Source organism: Trichoderma aggressivum (assembly GCF_033847375.1).
Source record: "Trichoderma aggressivum f. europaeum strain CBS 100526 chromosome Unknown scaffold_001, whole genome shotgun sequence".
NCBI classification, from domain to species: domain Eukaryota; kingdom Fungi; phylum Ascomycota; class Sordariomycetes; order Hypocreales; family Hypocreaceae; genus Trichoderma; species Trichoderma aggressivum.
In genome coordinates, this window is record NW_026946367.1 from 1,874,909 (window position 1) to 1,892,734 (window position 17,826).

Consider the following 17,826-nt stretch of genomic DNA (forward strand, 5'->3'; position numbering starts at 1 on the left):
AGAGGCGAGGCGAGGCGAGGCGAGGCGAGGAGAGGAACGGAAGTGAAGCCGACGATAAAGGGCGCGCTTATCGATTAGAGCCGATCCGAGTCTTATCTCAAGACCGAGTCGAGTCGAGTCAAGTCTAATGGTAACGGATGGCCAGATGCGCAGACGCTGATGCTGCACTGAAGCGGTTTTGGGTAATGTAGCATTAGGAAATTAATTCAAAGTCATCCAATTGCCCTTGGGGGTGGTGAGCAGCTCAGCTCTTATTACTCTTAGCCTCTTTGCTGCAAACCTACCGCCTCTTGAGGCGCTGCCGAGGTCCACCCCCACAAAACCTCGGATAAGGCGTAGATCCGCTGCCTCGATTCTCTCCACGTTTTGGCTTGCTGCCACTCGGCTCTAGATTATTAATATTTTAAAGTTCCACTTTCTTTTGGGGATCAAGAGAAAACTGTGTAGTTTATTTCATGTAAGATGAGGGATTCCAAGTGCCATTGACGGGTCTGATTGGTGGCTCGGTGACACGGTACACTCAGTGATTTGGCAGTGCGTTGTAGCGTCTGGGGGGCTCCACAGAATCGACTTACAGGGGGCTTCTCACGTCCAACGTAAGATCTCGCAGAACCGAATCTATTAAAATGAAAGGGAATTGCCAATTGGTATAGGAATTGAACATCCGATAAATTTGTTTATCGAGGCGGACAGACGGCCTCTTGTAGAGGAGTTTGGTATCTTGCTTTCTGTGGTTTTGATGCCAAGTACCTGTATATAAAAAGAGAGCTGTGGGCACTACGACTGTTATGGAGAGGAGACTTGATCATGGTGAATCTTTCCCCAGAAGAATGGGAATATGTTTTTTGAGATATACCTATAGAAGAAGTAACATGTCTAGGTACCCAGCTAGAAATACATCTCTTACTTTTGCTCCCTGGGATTGATAGAACTTGAGATATCGGCTGCAGTCAGAGCCACCCGTTCTTCATTCTCTATTAGCACGCAGAGAGCCTATTATGTTGGATACATTTGGCAGGCTTTTCTTGATTTGCGAAACTTCTACTTCAGATTCACCTTCTTTCACCCAAATCTCTACACGTGCGTCTCCAGTGTGCCCATTACTCACGTTCCATAACCGTAGATGAACGCCATACCATCAGCCCAAGGAGAACTTTGTCAACAAGAGCTTGCATCCTCCAGCTGCCCCATCAAATGGCAGCCAGCTGTAACTGTTACTCGCATTGATGTCACTTTACCCTCTGTCACGTTCCAGTCAGGTGACTGCAAGGCACAGCTGAGCAGTGCTGGAGAGGAAGGTTCAATTCACTTCCACTTCACCCCATCGCTGCCCGCTAGATCACCTGATCTGCCAACACAACTTGCAAATTTCCCCTTTCCTTCGCCCAAAACTTGATTTCCGTGTACTCATCTTTTCCACAGTCAGTGGAGATATCCTCGTAATCTTTACCAAGTCACAACGTGGCACCTTCTTCAGCAACAGTCATCAACCGAACGGCCCCTACCAGAATCAGCGACTTTTTTCCCCTAGAGAAAAGCAACCGCAGCGATGAACGAGACTTCATCGGATGATGATCCTGGGAAGATTCTAAAATGGTTTCCAGGGACTGCTGAGCAAGAACAGCGATTTCGAAAATGGATCGAAGAAACCGATGAACCTCTCTTGTTTCAAAATGTTTCCCGGTGGTTGTGGGAAAATGCCGATACTATTTTTGACGACCTCTACGACGAGGATGGTATTCAAGATATTTTAAATAACATGGCCAAAGATTTTCAAAGAGTTAGTACTTGGCCCTCATCTTGCGAGTCGCTTGTCTAAGAATATTACAGAAAATTTCTCCGACCGCCACCATCATGCTCCCAGGCTATGGTTATCCCCTTGATATAATACCTCGTGGCACTTTTCCATTCTTGGAGTCCTTTAATAGAATTGGATGGGCTGCCACACCTCTGTTTGTGAGGGAGTTGTGCATGTTGAAGGTCATCGAAGAAATCACCAATAAGCCGGCTTAGTGGGCCAATGTTCGCGATACTCTTACAACGGACAAGTGGAAGAAAGAGATCCTTGGGCTGGATTGGAGCAATTACATACTGCATGCTGATTTCACGCCTTCTATGGCCGAGTGGGTATGTCTCGAAGATAAGAAATATTCCCCTTACACCGGCGCCATGGCTTCCTGAAGTCTTATCCTCGATAATTGCTTTTTAATTTCGGTCAACTAACTTGCAATGATGCATAGTGCATCGAAGAGCTAAGGCACAAAGCGGACCTTTACCAAAAAACAGGCCTCATTCCAGTTTTAGACCACGCTGCTTGTGTTATTAAATCCGACAAGCTCGTACCCGAAGCCCTAAACCATGAACTCTCTATCGGCAGCCAAAAATTACTACAAGTCATATCTAATGGCGAAATATCCCACGGTGGTTTCGCTTTTGATTTGATAGATCCTTCCATATGCCCGCTCATGTACAACCGCTCTCGAATTCTTCCAGACCGACTTATAGACCTCACCGACTGTCTAGAAGCTTGCGGTGGAGGGGATACTCTTGCAAGCCTTTGGGATCCGAATAACGATACAAGCTGCGAGGATTTTGATACCTCTTTTCAATGGCTTCCATGCAATGTCATTATGGATGATGCCGGACACGCCAAGATCAACAGTTATATCAACAACCTACACCCAATAGAGCATGCCGATATGTATACTACCATCGAAAAGTTCATCACCCTGGCTCTACCAGCTTTAGATATTGTATACAGATGGCCGAAAGAGTTTTCACATCAACGAATAGGTGTTGAGGATATCCGTTATGACTGTAAAACTCCGAATATTTGCGCCGGAGGATGCAATTGGTTGAACATGCCTCTATCTGCAAGTAAGACAATGGCTGTCTAATAGATTCAGCCATTATACTACAGGTTACCATGCTAACAATAAATTCTTCATAGTGGAAGCGTATCTTAAGAGAAATAAGACCCACGAGGAGAGAGAAGCACTCAAGAAGGAACAAAAACCGGTAGCAGCCGATACAAAGTCTGAGTCAGTTACGCTGCCTGAATGCGATGAAAATCACCTGCTCAATCTCAGATTGGAACGCAACGAGGAATATTTGGACAAGTTCCTACGCGTCTGGATCTTTGAAGGCAATGAGATGTGTCGAAACATGCTAGACAGGCATAGCGACCCCATTTTCAAGTGGTTCAACGAGACTCATCCTTTCCAGTTTCCTGAGCTAAGATCAACATCTTTCGATAAGCATGTTCGCTTAAAGTCATCTGACGTTCGCTCGTCTGCTTTCTTTCTACGAAAAAATAAGCATCTTCAATTCATCGTTAAGCTGAGTGAAATCCATCTCACGCCGGAAAATCCAGAGTACGCTGGAGATTTGTGGGGTGTGGATGGTTGGCGCAACGAGCATATCGTGTCTACAGCTTTTTTCTGCTACGATAGCGACAACGTGACGGATTGTCACATCTACTTCGACACGGCCATTTTATCAGGGGATTTATATACCGTGCCACACCCTGAAAGCGATGACCTCCTGCGGGCGTTTAACCTACCACCAGCAGCCAGTTCCCAAGTCTTAGGCCGAGTCCTTGCCAGTCCTGGCAAGGCTGTTTTCTACCCCAACGTTTACAGACACCGCCAGGGGTCATTTTCACTTGCGGACCGCTCTCGGCCGGGCCATTACAAGGTTCTCAAGCTATGTCTAGTTGATCCCGCCCTCCCCATCATATCGACATCCAACGTTCCACCTCAGCAATTTCACTGGTGGACTGAATGCAAAGTCCACCGCGAGGGAGTACGACTTGCCCAAAGGCTACCGCCAGAGCTGCGAAAGATTGTGTACGATTACGTAGATATGCCTATTGATGGTAAAAGGGCGGAAGATATTCGACGCCAATTCGCAAGTAAGAGAATGGTAGCAGGGATTCGCACACCTATTGGCGGAACTGATGAGGTATCAGATTTGAATGGGTCTAATAATCAATAAAAAGTTGGTGGTACTATGGAGATGCATAGTACTAGGTATGTATCAACATCGAGTTAGACGATACATGTATTTTGCTAGTTAGGGTCACTTTAGGCTTCACAGCCGCTCTCACAACTACCAAGTACACATCTCGAGAGAAATACAAGGCCGACATTCATTCTATGTTTTATGCATTCCCTTTTAAAAATTTCCAGTTCAACCTATCAAACAAAGTGTAGCGAGTTCCCTCCGTTTCCTCGCTCGATCGCCCGGGACTTTTTCTTCCATTACAAGAGAAACCCCCTCCTTTGATCCCATGCAAGCAACACAAGGAGAGAAAATAAAAGGGTTTTGAAAACACACAAAGTAAAAGTGTTCAAGAGATCAAATTCGGACGCCCTACCAGCCACCACCCCCCCTTCTCGTAATCATATGCTTCCACCTTAACCGCGGACGGCCGCTCCCAGAGCTCCGCCCGTGAACTGCGTGCCACCAGCCTGTCGCTGGGGGTTGCCGCCGCCGCGAGGGCCTCCTCTGCCACCGCGGGCACCTCCCCTGTGGCCGCCTCGGCCTCTGCCGCCTTGTCTCTCAAATGCACTTGATGTGCCCTGTGTGCGCTGCTCCAATGTCCGCTCGTTGGTCTCGATGAGCGCGCTGGCCTTGTCTGATAGAGCGAGGGCCAGGGACTGGAGTCTGCTGAGCTCGACGCCCTTGCGGAAGATGACGTTGTTGGTGACCTGGTCGAGGGAGGCAGCGAGCTCCTCGTGGCTGATCATCTTGCTGATGACGGCAGCCACCTTGGTGGAGTCGAGCTCGAACATGCTGCTGAGGGTGTCGATGGCGAGGGTGTCGTAGAAGGGGGCGTAGGTGAAGAGGTATGTTCGGAGACCCTCCTCCTGGATTTGCTTGGACAGCATCTCCTTGATCTCATCGGTGTTGGGCATCAGGTCCCAGATCTTGATGCTGTGGATGTAAGTAATGGACTTCTTCCACTCGCCGGCAGCCAGAGCCTTGGAAGCCTGCATGACGTGGTCACGAGTGTTCTCGGGAGGTCCGGTGAAGATCTGTCTCTCGTGGTACTCGAGCATACGGCGGTAGGTCTTGCTAATGACGCGCTTCTTGACATCGGGAGAAGAGCCAGTCTGGGCGAGGAGGGGAATCTCCAGAAGCATGCTGCAAGTGAGGTATACGCACTCGAGCAGCTCCAGGTTAATATGCATGTGGAAGGGCAGCTGTCGCTGCTTCTCAAGGCGCTCCTGCTCGGGAGAGACCTGGCTGTATCGCTGCATCATGACACCCTGGGCGAGCAGCTCCTTTTGACGGCCGCTTCCGCAAATCTCCTGCAGGGTGTTCTGAGCGTCATAGATCAGACCCTTGCGGAAAGCGCACAGACCGACTTGAACAAGAGTTCGGTTGTACAGGATCTGGCTCTGGATATCGAAGCCGGTAACAGTCTCCTGCAAGTGCGACATGAGCATCATGTCGCGAGCCTTGTAGTACTCGTCGTGGAGAGCAAGGAAGTAGACTTGAGAGAGCAGGGCTCTGGCACGAAGGATACCCTCGCTGTGGGCGTAGAGGTAGCCGCAGAGAACGTTGACCAGGCTAGCGGGGTCCTGAGCTTGATCCCGAGGAGTGGTAGTAGAGTCGACATTCTCGCCAACGGCCTTCCAGGAGTTCTCCTCAAAAGTCTTGACAACTTGGGCAGGCTATACATCACGTTAGCAACGAGTTTTGAACAATGAAGATGGAAGATTCCTTACCTTGAAGTAGACGTGCTCCAGTCGTCGCATGACAATACGGTTAACGCTGTCCTGGGGGACCTCAATGGCCTCGTCCTTCTTCAAGGCCTCGTAGTACAGGAGACCGCGGAAGATGACGTTGTACAGAGCACCCTCATCCTGCAGGCGCTCGATATACTCTGAGGTGTGGGGGTCGATGCTCTGCAGAGATCGGTGCAGCTCGTCGTCGAGTCTCTCGACATAGGAGACGATGCTGCCAGCAACCTTGATGTACTTCTCACCGGGCTGCAGAGTAGGGGGCTTCTCATCATCATCCCACTCCTCGACGTTCTCGAGAACGACATACTCGGAAGTCTGAGAGAGAAGAGTCAGGAGCTGAGACAGTTCCTTCTCAGCGGCCTTCCAATGCTCCAGGGGCATAACGTTAGTAGTTCCAGAGCCAAGGTCGAATCGGGCGGAGACCAGGGTCAGAAGAACGCGAATCTTCTGGTAGTCGGTATTGGCAATCTCGTTGAGTTTCTCCATAACCTTGATCTGCTCAAGTCTGTCGGTATTCTTCTTTCCACGAGTCTCCATAATACCTCGCAGGTGCTTGAAGATGCTCTCGGGAGTGTACTGCAGGGTACGGCCACCCTTTCCAACGGTGGCGAATCCCTCATCAGCGTCCTCCTCAGCGCCGGCAGTCTCGTCGAACTTGACGGCCCTGGGTGCCTTGGTGGGTTGGGGAACCTCCTCCTCCTCATCTGAAGACCACAGATAGGTGTCCTTGTCCTCTCGGTAGACGGCAATCTCATCTTGGTAGTCCTTGTTGGTCTTCTTGACCTTTTGCTTGACGGCGTTGAGAGCACGAGCCTGGGTGGCGTTCATCTTCTTGGGGGTGACCTTTGCCTTTGCAAGAGCCTCATTGACGGATTCCTCGATCTCGGCAATGACTTTGATGTAAGCCTTGGGTATTCTGCTGCCGGCAGGAAGCTTGGTCACTTGTCGGTTAAGCTTGTCGAATTCTGTTTGGAAATAACATTAGTGTTTGTTGTTCCGTCATCGCGTCATGATTGTTGCCATACCGGTAGAGATGAGAGACCAGTCGCCATTCTTCTGACCGTTCTCAATCTGCTTAATCGATGTTTCGAGCTCGTCCAGTCGCTTGACCTGTGCGCTCTTGACCTTGTCTCGGACTTCATCGTCGCTACCCTCGCTGTCGGACGCAACGTTGTCTCTCAAGAATCGGAAAGCTCCCTGCTTCTGGTCGCCGCCGGCATCCTTGTTGTCATCTTCACTTTCCTCGTCGGAGTGGTCGAACTCGTCGGATTCTTCTTCGGACTGTTCCTGGTCGAGTTCCTGACCCTCCTCTCCGGAGTAGAGTTCTTCCTCGTCGCTGGAGCTCTCGCTGGAGCTGTCGTCACCGCCGCTGCGGAAAAAGCGAGACATGTTGGCGGATCGTGTTCCTTGTCTTTGGTTGATCAAATATCCCGGTCGACGCTGTCGCTGAATTCGGGAGCCAGGCCAAGGGCAAAGACTCTTTTCGAGGTGCGCGGGGTTGGTTCAAAAGTCGAGGGTCGAAAATTCACGGATTTTTGGTGGGAGGTGGGGCGGCATCTTGGGGCTTAGCGAGTGCACTTTGCACTTTGCACTTTGCTGCTGACTAAGGCCATCTGACCACTAGCATGTAATCGATGGGAATGGCCGGACATTTGCCGCCGCTGCCTCTGTGCCTGAGACGGCTGACATCAGCAGCGGAAATAGACGGCTGGATAAGGTTTCTCGATGTCCTCGGCAGAACTCAGTCTTGAACTCTGCCGTTTCCACAACAGATAGTGCGTTATCTGATTGACGCCCACGATGATATCACTACGCTGTACGGAGAGCTCCTCCGCCGCGCGGTCCTTTGTCCAGCTTGCAAAACGGCGCTATTCAGTGGCTACCGCACATGTACAACAAACACCTCTAGAGTTTCTCATACCGCGCGGAACCTCTCACTCTTCACGACTACGCACGACCAGGATCTCTCATCGATTTGGGAACGGCATATCGGCGACTCCAAGTCCCAGAACATCCGTTCTGTCATCAAGTCGACAGCCAACCAGCCGAGCATTCACAGTATCCGCCACCCGGCTGGCCACGATATGCGTACAAAATCCTGTAAAGGGCGAGGATGGCAATGATATGAAGTTGGAAATCACTTCAAGAGCAGCTCAGGTATGATTTGTGCCACAAAAATTGCGTTTATTCTTCATTCTATTTTGACCTCATTGCTTACAAATTCATACAGCGACTCTCTGAGATCATGGCCAAGGACAAGAACCCGAACCTAGCCCTGCGCATTCGAGTTGAGAGCGGAGGTTGCCACGGCTTTCAATACCTTATGAGCCTCATTACGATGCCAACAGGAGAAGCACGCGAAGCTTCTACCATTATCTCCGAGGAGGACAGCATCTTCCAATATGTTCCGGACGAAGCCAACTCTGCTACTCCGCCCGCCGATAGCCCGAAAATTGTACTAGACGAGCCTTCTCTGGAGCTTCTCACGGGCAGCAAGGTGGATTTTACACAAGAGTTGATTGGGTCGCAGTTCAAGATTGTTGACAACCCATACGCAACGAGTAGCTGTGGGTGTGGGACAAGCTTTGATATCAAGGTGTAGAACACAATAATTCCCATGTACAATTACCCATCTGCGCAGGAGTGGAGAGCCTGACTAATAATCGCCACTCAATGGTTCACTGGAAGATTTAATGGGCTGGGATATCCTACAAGAGCAGATAATGAGACACGAAGATACAATTGCAAATCACAGGTAGATAGTTTTTAGAAGCAATTTGAGCATCACACGGCATGGAAACTCGAGTGTCATTCATCGAAGAGTCAATTTATCAAAAGCCAAGTCGCGATACCAACGCCGAGCAACCATGCATGACATTTCCTTATTCCCACTCCCAAAATCCGTAAACCCATTTTTGTTTTAATTGACTTAGTTCATCTGGCGGATGAGACCGTTGATGGCCTCCTCACGGTTGCCAAGGTCACCACCCTCGATGAAGTGCTTGAACTTGCGGGGACGGAAGCCACCGTTGGGGTTGCTGAGCTTGAAGGGCCACAGGAAGTTGGCAGCCTGCTTGAAGTTGGGGCCAACGGTGAAGATCTCGTGGACGAGATCCTCAACGCAGATGATGCCGTACTTGCCGAGGTTCTCCTCAACGATGGAGTTGTCGGTCAGGGCAACGCGCTGCTTCTCGACCTTTCCGTATCCACGCTTGTAGATGAGCTCCTTGACGGACTTCAGGTTGGGGTAACCGTAGGCGATCCAGGGCTCAACAATCTTGAGCATCTCAGTGATGGCCTTGGTGACCTTCAGGAAGACACCGTTGTTGATCTGGAGAAGACGGAGCAGCTGGAGGACCTTGCGGGGCTTAGGGGGCATCTTGTTGATACTGGATAATTGTTAGTTTGCAAGGTTTGTCAACAAAGATGTCCAGTTCACACGTACCCCTTGATGCGGACGACGAAGATCAGCTTGGCCTCAGCGGGGATGTAGGCAGAGTCGTCGGCCTTGGCGGCACGGCGAAGGCGGATCTTCTCACGCTCAGCGCTGCGGTACTCCTGGACGTACTTCTCGGCACGCTTGAAGATGACACCACGCTTCTCCTTGTTGGCCTATTGGAAATTATGTTAGCAATGTGCTCTACACAGAAAACTGTAACATAGCCAAGAGTGTTCCAAAACAAGTATCAGACCCGAAAGAAGGTTAACGATCAACGACATCGACACATTGTGTCTAGTTGACGGTATGTTGTGCATCATGAAGACAGTGGAAGGAAGAGAGATTATACATACAGCCTTGCGCTTCTCAACAACGGAAGCACGCTCAGCGCGAGCCTTCTCCTGGCTCTTGCGCTTCTTGAGCAGGGTCTCAGGGACCAGGATGTGGTCGTTGGTAGGGACGCTATATTCAAAATTCAGATTAGTACGTAGTCCGCCATACAATTGTATGGAACAGAGCGCCGATGCAAGAACTGTAGCTGAAATGCGACATTCTCAACAAGGCTGACTCGAGCTAAATTTGATCGGTGAGATAGGCGACAATGGCACGCATGTTCCAGCGGTGCTCAATTGAAGCCTGTATTGTACTCATCCGACAACACCCCAGACAAAAAAACTTGTCCAAGAAAGAAGAAGTCGTAGGCAATAGCAACAAGGCCATTTTCAGACCAAAGCCAATTGCCTTTACACGACAATGGATTTAAGAGAGAAGACGCATAAAGAGCGATTCTTCATCTCCAACACCCCATGGCGCCGTCTCTCAGCTCGCAGGATCTGATTGACCAAAATCTTGAATAACTGAGGGAGACGCCTCGGGAGGGATCGAGCTGGCAGACCGATCTCTTCACGAAGAAAAGCTTTTCATCGGCTGCCCAGCGAGAGGACCACGACAATCTGCAAACATATCGAGACCGGGCATCTGCCCCGTATCGCAAAGCGTTCAGGGAGGAGGCACATACGTAGACATTTTGGCGGCGGCTGAGGGCGATGTCTGATTGTATCGTCGAAGCTGTGCTTGAAGGGAAAACAAAAAGAGACCAGACGAGGGAAGGAAAAAAAAAAGAGGGAACAGTACCTCGTTGGTGGAGCTTGCAAGAGGTCCCACTCTCGAAAATTTTGGTGTAGGGCAGGGCTTGGAGGAAAGCTCACTGCCCAATTTTTTTTCGCTGTGAATTTTTTTGTGTGTGGAAATCATTCTGCCGCGCCCCACCGCCCCCCTAACCGCCCTCGCTCGCTGCAACCACCACTCCAGCGCATCACGGCTTCTTTTTTTCTTAGTGACTCGCCAGTTCTCAACAGCCCCGTGACGAATAACCAGACGTCGACAAATTCCTCAAAATGCCTCCCAAGAAGGTCGCCGCTCCTAAGGAGAACATCTCCCTGGGCCCCGCTGCCCGCGATGGTACGTTTTGAACCATCCTCCCGACGAAATAATTGTGTTTGTGAATTTTTGATGGTTTTGCGCAACGAACCTCGAAATCCCCATGTCAAAAATTTGAGGCGGGGTGAAGAAGATGGCAAAATTGACGACGAATTTACTGACAATGGCACAACAGGCGAGCTCGTCTTCGGCGTTGCTCGTATCTTCGCCTCCTTCAACGACACCTTCGTCCACGTCACCGATCTGTCCGGCCGTGAAACCATCACCCGTGTCACCGGTGGAATGAAGGTCAAGGCTGACCGTGACGAGTCCTCCCCCTACGCTGCCATGTTGGCTGCCCAGGACGTCGCTGCCCGCTGCAAGGAGCTCGGCATCAACGCCCTGCACATCAAGATCCGTGCCACCGGTGGTATGTTGGCAAAATTTCGACTTGGGAATATAAAGTATAGAAGCTAACGAGGTCAACTTTTACAGGTAACGGCACCAAGACCCCTGGCCCCGGTGCCCAGTCTGCTCTCCGTGCTCTGGCCCGTGCCGGCATGAAGATTGGCCGCATTGAGGACGTCACTCCTACCCCCTCCGACTCTACCCGCAGAAAGGGTGGTCGCCGTGGTCGTCGTCTGTAATTGCTGTATTTTTTTTACACAAACAAAAAAAATACGGGATTTGCATGCTTGGCGAACCTTTGGTTTGGGATCAAGGCAGGAGTTTCGCTATCTGGTTCTTTTATGTGGCGTTGAGAAAAAACGAGGAGAACGGCCCTTAGAGCCTGGTCTCCAACTCTACCACGCTCTGCTCAGGTTCCTTTGTCCTTTTTACTAGAAAAAAGGATATATGGCTTGATGTTGATGCAGTAGACAGTTACAATTTCGCCCGAAGAAGGCTATGAAAAGTTATCTTCCTGTCAGAGTAACACTCTTCCTGTGAGATGTGCCACATGTGATTCTTCAACTTGAATGAGCAACAATGATTGTATGAAGCAATGTGTGATGATTAATTGTACTTGATATCTGTTTCTAACATTCCCATATTATCCTCGTCTCTGTGTCTTTAATTCCAGACGCCTTGCTAGCCATTATAAAAAGAGATGTAACTTTTCGGAGCATATCAAATGCTTCCAGATTAAAATCGAAGGTTACTTGAACTGTGGTTTCAAGGACCACATGCCTCTCCCAGTACTGCTGGGCCGGTTCAACACCGCAATCATTTCCAGCGCAGACTTGAATTCGTCGCTCTGTTTCTTTCCGGGGCAGTAAGAATTAAAATGGTCCACCAGCATCTTACTGGGCACCTTTCCTCCTTGACGGTTGATGAATGTTTTGATCAAGGGAATAAAGTCCTTCGCCTTCAAGTTTCTTTCGCTTCCAGGCGTTCCGGATCGTGAGCTGCTGCCGCTGTCCAAGCCCTGGCGATCCGCAAGGTTGCTCATAATACCTGCCGAACTTGGTCCTCCACGACGACGATTACCACCAGGACGACCTACGGTACCAACTTCGCCAGTCCAAGTAACCGTACCAATTGGTACTCGGCGAGCTTCCTCTCCCGCATGTCGAAGATGGGCTGCAGCCTGACGAGCCACCATGTTCGCCTCCTGGCGCAGGACAGACATATCGGCCTGCACCTTTTGTGGACCATTGACAATCTGCTCGTGGTCGTAAGCGCTGTTGACTGATCGTGCAAAGATGCCTTCAAGCATTCGCCTCTCTTCATGGGCAGATGGATCTTCCTTGACTTCCTCCGTTGCAGCGACGAGATCTAGGCTCTTCAATTCCCCTTGTTTCCCTTGACCCACGTTTTTAATGGGTATCAGGGATTTTGCGTCAGTGTTGTCTATGTTTTTGTTCAAGCTTACTTCCGCTCCCCTGAATACTTCGCTTCTTGACGCAGCGGGATCTGTGTTCTTCTCAAAAGTGAACAGGTCATACAAATCTGAAAGGTCATAAGAGCTTCGTTGCTTCGGATCTTTGAGAACCTTGTTGGTCATAAACTGCTTGAAGATTTGACGATGATATATCTTCTCCTCAATCGTACCCTCAGTCATGAGACGGTAAATCTTGACGGGTTTATTCTGGCCCAGTCTCCATGCTCGCTCTCGCGCTTGCAGATCGGTAGATGGATTCCAGTCTGGATCAAAGATGATGATTCGATCTGCCCCGGTAAGGTTTGTGCCTAGCCCACCAGTCCTGGTAGTCATGAGAAAGACGTGGATATCAGGATCGGAGTTGAACTTGTCAATCATCGGCTGCCGCTGATCGATTGGAGTTTCACCATCCATTCGCAGATAGGTAATGCCACAGTTCCTGATGCACTTCTCGATAATGTTCAACATCTGCTTGCCCTGTGAAAACAGCAGTGTCTTGTGTCCATTCGGAATCATGACCTTTTGCAAGAGGTCTTTGGTAAGTTGAAGCTTAGCGGACATTTTCGGGTTGCCGACATCATAGCCCGGCTTATTCGCAAGAGATTTGTCAAGCAGATCAGGATGATTGCAAATCTTTCGGAGGATGTCAATTCCATAGAGAGATTGGCGTGTCCTGTTCAGAATAGCAGAGACTTCGTCGGAGCGGAGAAATGTCTCGTATGCTTTGCGCTGGCCTTCAGTCAATTTGCAGAACAAGACCTGCTCTGTCTTTTCTGGAAGGTCGGCAGCCACATCAACCTTCAATCGCTGGAGTAGATATTCGCTGATAGTCTCCTTCAAAGCTTCAGCGCATTTTTCAGCAGTCATAACCTGAAGGTTGGACGCATTTGCATAGCCACCCTGCCGGATGGGAATCTCAAATTGCTGCTTAAAGTTGACAAGAGTACCCAGGCGCATTGGATATATGAAGTCAAAGAGCGACCAGAGTTCTGTAAGGTTATTCTGAATTGGTGTTCCAGACAAAATGAGACGGTTTGGCGTATTGAGCTCTTTACAGGTAACGGTGATTTCAGCATTCGGATTTCGGATTTTATGGCCCTCGTCAAGCACCGCATAATCCCATTCAACGCCCAAAAGCAGATCAGCATATGTCTGAAGACCAGTGTATGTGGTAACCAGAACATGGCCTTTCTGAACAGCTCCTCGAAGAATTCTCCTCGCGGCTTTTTCAGATTTGGTAGCCATTGGGCTGAAGTGTTCCACATCGTAATCATCTTCAGCTGTGGGGTTGAGCATTCCACTGCCCGAAGAATGCAGGATTGAAACACGCAAAGGTGGCCACCAACGGTGAAATTCGCTTACCCACTGGCGGAGGAGCGTGGCAGGGGCGACAACAATAACCGGCTTCTTGAGCTTTTTGCTGTAGTGTAGAGCGGCAATGAATGCAATAAGCTGAACGGTTTTACCAAGACCCATTTCGTCTCCGATGATGCCTCCAACATTTTGCTTGTAGAGTTCGGCCAGCCACTGGACGCCAGTCTTCTGGTATCCGAATAAGGACGGGTACACGTCGCCTGGGAGTTTGAGATGATCGGTGAAATAATGATCTGGTACACCAGGTGCCGGTTTAAACCATTCGTCTTCCTCCTCATCGCTCTCCTCAGTGCTTGCGGCAGAGTCGCTTTGACGCTTAGCTCGCCTTGCTCGACTCCTTCGATCGACCCAATCCTTCAATCGCTTCTTATAGTGAGCCTCATTACCATCATCGACCTTGCTAAGATCGATGGCTTCTTGTTCAGCAGCCGATGCCTTGGCTTTGGCTTTACGACGTTGTTGACGAACAATGTCATCTTCTGTTGTTTGTTGCCATACCGTAGAATCAACAGATTCGGAGCTAGATTGGGCTTCTGGCTCAAAATCAGCAGAGGGCTCACGCTCTGTCTGTCTTTGAACCTTTCTCTTCTTCCGCGGGCGAAGTGAAAATTCGGCCTCGGCTGCAGTTCCTTTGCTCGCGGATGGCTCTGTTACTTCTTCGGCAAAGCCTGGCCGTCGAAGTAGTTGATGTGAAAGAGGCCCTTCGCCGGTCTCATGGTTCAACTGCTCTGCGGTGGCTTCTTCCTCGGCGTCCAGAATGGTGTCAGCAAGTTGACCCTCGATGCCAGCAGGGCGTGCGCCTCCCAACTTGGAAAATGGAGTGATCTTGCCAGTCCGGATGAGATAGTCACGATTGCTTTCGCCAGGAAGTCTCTTCGATTTGGTTTGGTTCAAGCCGTGGAGCGGATCTTCTTGGTGTCTCTTCTGAATACGTAACTCGAAATCGGTAATGTCTAGAGTGGCCTGCTTGATTTCCTGTTCGAATTTGGCAATCTCGTTTTGAATGGTTCGAGACTGAGTAGGGTTACCAGCAGCCTTTTCCAGCCTCTTTTTCTCCTTGTCTAGCAAAGACTTGTATCTCTCGCGGGTTAGCTCCAGTTTGACAATTCGGTTGCGATCCTTTTTGTCTTCAGCTTCCATCAGCGCCGCGTTGGCCTGCATGGTGATGTCTCGCTCCAGATCATCCTGATCTCGGACGGTTCCGGAGAGATTCTTCAGCGCATCTTCTTCACTGATTCCAATGGCTGGCGGAGAATCAGGGTTGGTATCGGATGTTGGGCTTTGTTGGGCTGCTGCCACCATTTCGCTGAGCAAAGCACTGCGGCTTTCGCCGACATCTTTCTTCCTTGTGTCGTTTTCAGAGTCCATGATGTCAGTTGGGGGTTTTCAGATTAGTTGTAGCTGGGTATCGATAAAAGATTGGATATTAAAGCCTTGTATATTCGGAAGAGAAATCACTATAAATGAAAGGAATTTGAAAGGGCCAGATGTGACATGTTCTGTGTTCTCGGAAGGTTGCGCGATGCCTGTGACGTCCACGATTCACGGCAGAGATATGTGCAGGCTAGTGACCAGTAAGAATTGCACTGCTGAATCTTTTCGAGCGCATTTATCATGTCTTGAGAATCTTCATGGCCTGCAGTCGATATTCCTGCGACGAAAAATGGCCCATGAAGAGAAGATGAAGTGAAGAAAAGGTGAAAAAACAAATGACGAGCAAGTCGAAGCTGTGCTTGTAAACAGTGGCTGAGAATGAAGATTCAATGGCGCCTCGACATGTGAGTGGCAAAGCAGCGAGGCGCTGATTGGTCAGCATCAAAGGGAGCCACTGCCTGAGCTCCAGGCGAATCCGTGAAATTGGTGCATTTCGATGTCACGTGATTGTGCAATAACTGTTTTTTGGGGGAATTTGAAAGCAACTCCAAAGCTTCAGGGTAGGAAAAGGTTAAACAAGTAGCCGACTGCAAACGATTATATGGGTTAACAGAGCAGAGAGAAATTATACAAGATTAATTCGTCAATCAACCTGTAGAATCGATCATTATTGCCAGTCATTTTCAAGTCTATTACTGGATGCCTCGTCTGTAAATCTCCAACTACGCCGAGTCATAGCCTTGTTGTATTACTTTGTATGTTGTTTTGCTTAGAACAAACCTCAATAGTCTTATACAAATGAGTCACATCTTCCATCTCCAAAATGTAACAAAATTATACCCACCTATTGCATCTTTTTTTGCTCTGCGCGCCCTTGAAGCTACATTGTTGACATACTTTATTACTGATCTTTCCATCAACACTGTCTTTTCAGTTTTTACCCCAAATTTACTGTACCTGTGTAACCTTTCACTTCGAAGTTGCCCCTCACCCAACTTTGCCATATAATGAGTCAAATCCTCCACCACCAAGTCAATCTCTTCTCTCGCCACTAATCCCTTCAACATGGCAATTTGGACGCGAGTAGTTTCTCGCCCTCAAAATTCATTTCTCCACCTTTATCCACAGGAAATCTTCCGTGCCGCTAAACCCATGGCGGCGTATTCCACACATCCATCTCACCGACCCGCGTGGCTCAAGACCCTCTTAGACAACAAGAGTCCGGCACCCAAATTATACGCCTGGAGCCCGGAGAACGTAGACAGCAGTATCAGCAGCAATGGCAATTCCGCTCAATCCAAATCGGACGACTTGGATCGCCGGATATTCATCCTCGGTGTCGGCAATCTAGGTCGTATCTACGCTAGCTGTCTGTCCATGCAATCTCCTCGACCTCCAATCACACTCGTCGTCCACAGAAAAGAGCTTTTGTCCCAATGGATTCAAAGCCCCGGCATTGAGATTACCCGATTAGGAAAGTTGTACAGCGGCAAGGATGAGTTCCAGATTGAGTGGTGGACTGATGAAGCACCTACCCATGGCCCTGTCAGAGAAGTCGCCCAGGCGAGCAAAATTCGCAACCTCCTTGTCGCAACCAAGGCTGCTGCCGCCATTCCAGAAGCTGACAAGTTGCGGAGATATCTTGACAGTGGAAGCAGTGTGGCTTTTCTCCAAAATGGCATGTCCAAGTTGTGGCCGCCTCATGGACAAGAATACATATCGAGGCGGTATCCCGATAACGATGGGCCCAATATCTTGGCCTGTGTTACGAACCACGGCGTTTTATCAGAGGGACCGTTTAAGAGCCTTCACGCTTCACCCGCAGATGCTGCTGTTGGACCTGTTTTACTGAATAATAGCACCCAGCCTCTCGCACCGAGTGTGCCCTATCTAACGGAAATTATCGCCACCGCCCCGGATCTCAATGCAAGATCCATAACAAGAGCCGAACTTTGGGTCTCACAAATCCAGAAACTCGTCGTGAATTCTTCCATAAATCCCCTAACCGCCGTTCTCCGCTGTAAAAATGGCGTCCTATTTGAGAACCCGAATGGCGTTATAGCCAAAGTTCTCGACCGTCTCCTCGCCGAGTCTAGTGCCGTCCTCCAAACCCTCATCAATCACCCCAGCACCACCGAAATTCTGACTGATCCTGCTGGGACAAGTTCTAAATCTCTAGATGCCCTGAGAGAGGAGCTCACTCTGCGCTTTTCGCATGACCAGCTTCGGACAATGCTTTACAAGATTGGCCACGTTGTCAGGGACAACACCAGTTCCATGCTTCAGGATGCTCGCGCAGGAAAACCCACGGAAATTCGAGATTTCAATGGATGGCTGGTCGAGATGGCAGATTTTCTTGGTACAAATAGCAGTGGTAAGCAGCTAGACGTCTCTTGCCATCGGGCTTTGATCGCACTGGTTGAGTCAGGCGCTGTTTTGGATGAGTCGGAGTTGGGCAAACAGCTGCTTTCGTGAAGCTCCTCTACCAATGCCCTCTTTTTAGGACCTTTAACTCATTATCACAAAACATCATGGACGTTCATTCAATTCAATGTGTCATTTATTTTGCATGTTATCAATACAGG

The 17,826-nt window shown here is 49.5% G+C and overlaps 7 protein-coding genes across 7 annotated transcripts; 4 read left to right on the forward strand and 3 right to left on the reverse strand.

The window, feature by feature from the left end:
- Nucleotides 1-1,549: 1,549 nt before the first annotated feature.
- On the forward strand, nt 1,550-3,996 carry Triagg1_539 (uncharacterized protein; the record flags this gene model as incomplete). The annotated part of the gene is made up of 4 exons (XM_062900395.1): nt 1,550-1,780; nt 2,014-2,127; nt 2,241-2,877; nt 2,951-3,996. 4 exons carry the CDS (start codon nt 1,550-1,552, stop codon nt 3,994-3,996), a joined length of 2,028 nt encoding a protein of 675 aa, XP_062760889.1.
- A 422-nt stretch (nt 3,997-4,418) lies between these two features.
- Triagg1_540 (uncharacterized protein) lies at nt 4,419-7,142 on the reverse strand (the record flags this gene model as incomplete). The annotated part of the gene is made up of 3 exons (XM_062900406.1): nt 4,419-5,681; nt 5,736-6,718; nt 6,779-7,142. The coding sequence occupies 3 exons, from the start codon at nt 7,140-7,142 to the stop codon at nt 4,419-4,421; spliced, it is 2,610 nt and encodes an 869-aa protein (XP_062760890.1).
- An 856-nt stretch (nt 7,143-7,998) lies between these two features.
- On the forward strand, nt 7,999-8,355 carry Triagg1_541 (uncharacterized protein; the record flags this gene model as incomplete). Its single annotated transcript, XM_062900417.1, has 1 exon — nt 7,999-8,355. The coding sequence occupies one exon, from the start codon at nt 7,999-8,001 to the stop codon at nt 8,353-8,355; it is 357 nt and encodes a 118-aa protein (XP_062760891.1).
- A 327-nt stretch (nt 8,356-8,682) lies between these two features.
- On the reverse strand, nt 8,683-10,218 carry Triagg1_542 (uncharacterized protein; the record flags this gene model as incomplete). The annotated part of the gene is made up of 4 exons (XM_062900428.1): nt 8,683-9,142; nt 9,199-9,365; nt 9,546-9,654; nt 10,211-10,218. 4 exons carry the CDS (start codon nt 10,216-10,218, stop codon nt 8,683-8,685), a joined length of 744 nt encoding a protein of 247 aa, XP_062760892.1.
- A 371-nt stretch (nt 10,219-10,589) lies between these two features.
- Triagg1_543 (uncharacterized protein) lies at nt 10,590-11,258 on the forward strand (the record flags this gene model as incomplete). The annotated part of the gene is made up of 3 exons (XM_062900439.1): nt 10,590-10,653; nt 10,808-11,041; nt 11,107-11,258. The coding sequence occupies 3 exons, from the start codon at nt 10,590-10,592 to the stop codon at nt 11,256-11,258; spliced, it is 450 nt and encodes a 149-aa protein (XP_062760893.1).
- Nucleotides 11,259-11,767: 509 nt separating this feature from the next.
- Triagg1_544 (uncharacterized protein) lies at nt 11,768-15,235 on the reverse strand (the record flags this gene model as incomplete). Its single annotated transcript, XM_062900450.1, has 1 exon — nt 11,768-15,235. The coding sequence occupies one exon, from the start codon at nt 15,233-15,235 to the stop codon at nt 11,768-11,770; it is 3,468 nt and encodes a 1,155-aa protein (XP_062760894.1).
- Nucleotides 15,236-16,393: 1,158 nt separating this feature from the next.
- Triagg1_546 (uncharacterized protein) lies at nt 16,394-17,716 on the forward strand (the record flags this gene model as incomplete). The annotated part of the gene is made up of 1 exon (XM_062900462.1): nt 16,394-17,716. The coding sequence occupies one exon, from the start codon at nt 16,394-16,396 to the stop codon at nt 17,714-17,716; it is 1,323 nt and encodes a 440-aa protein (XP_062760896.1).
- Between the last annotated feature and the right edge of the window lie 110 nt (nt 17,717-17,826).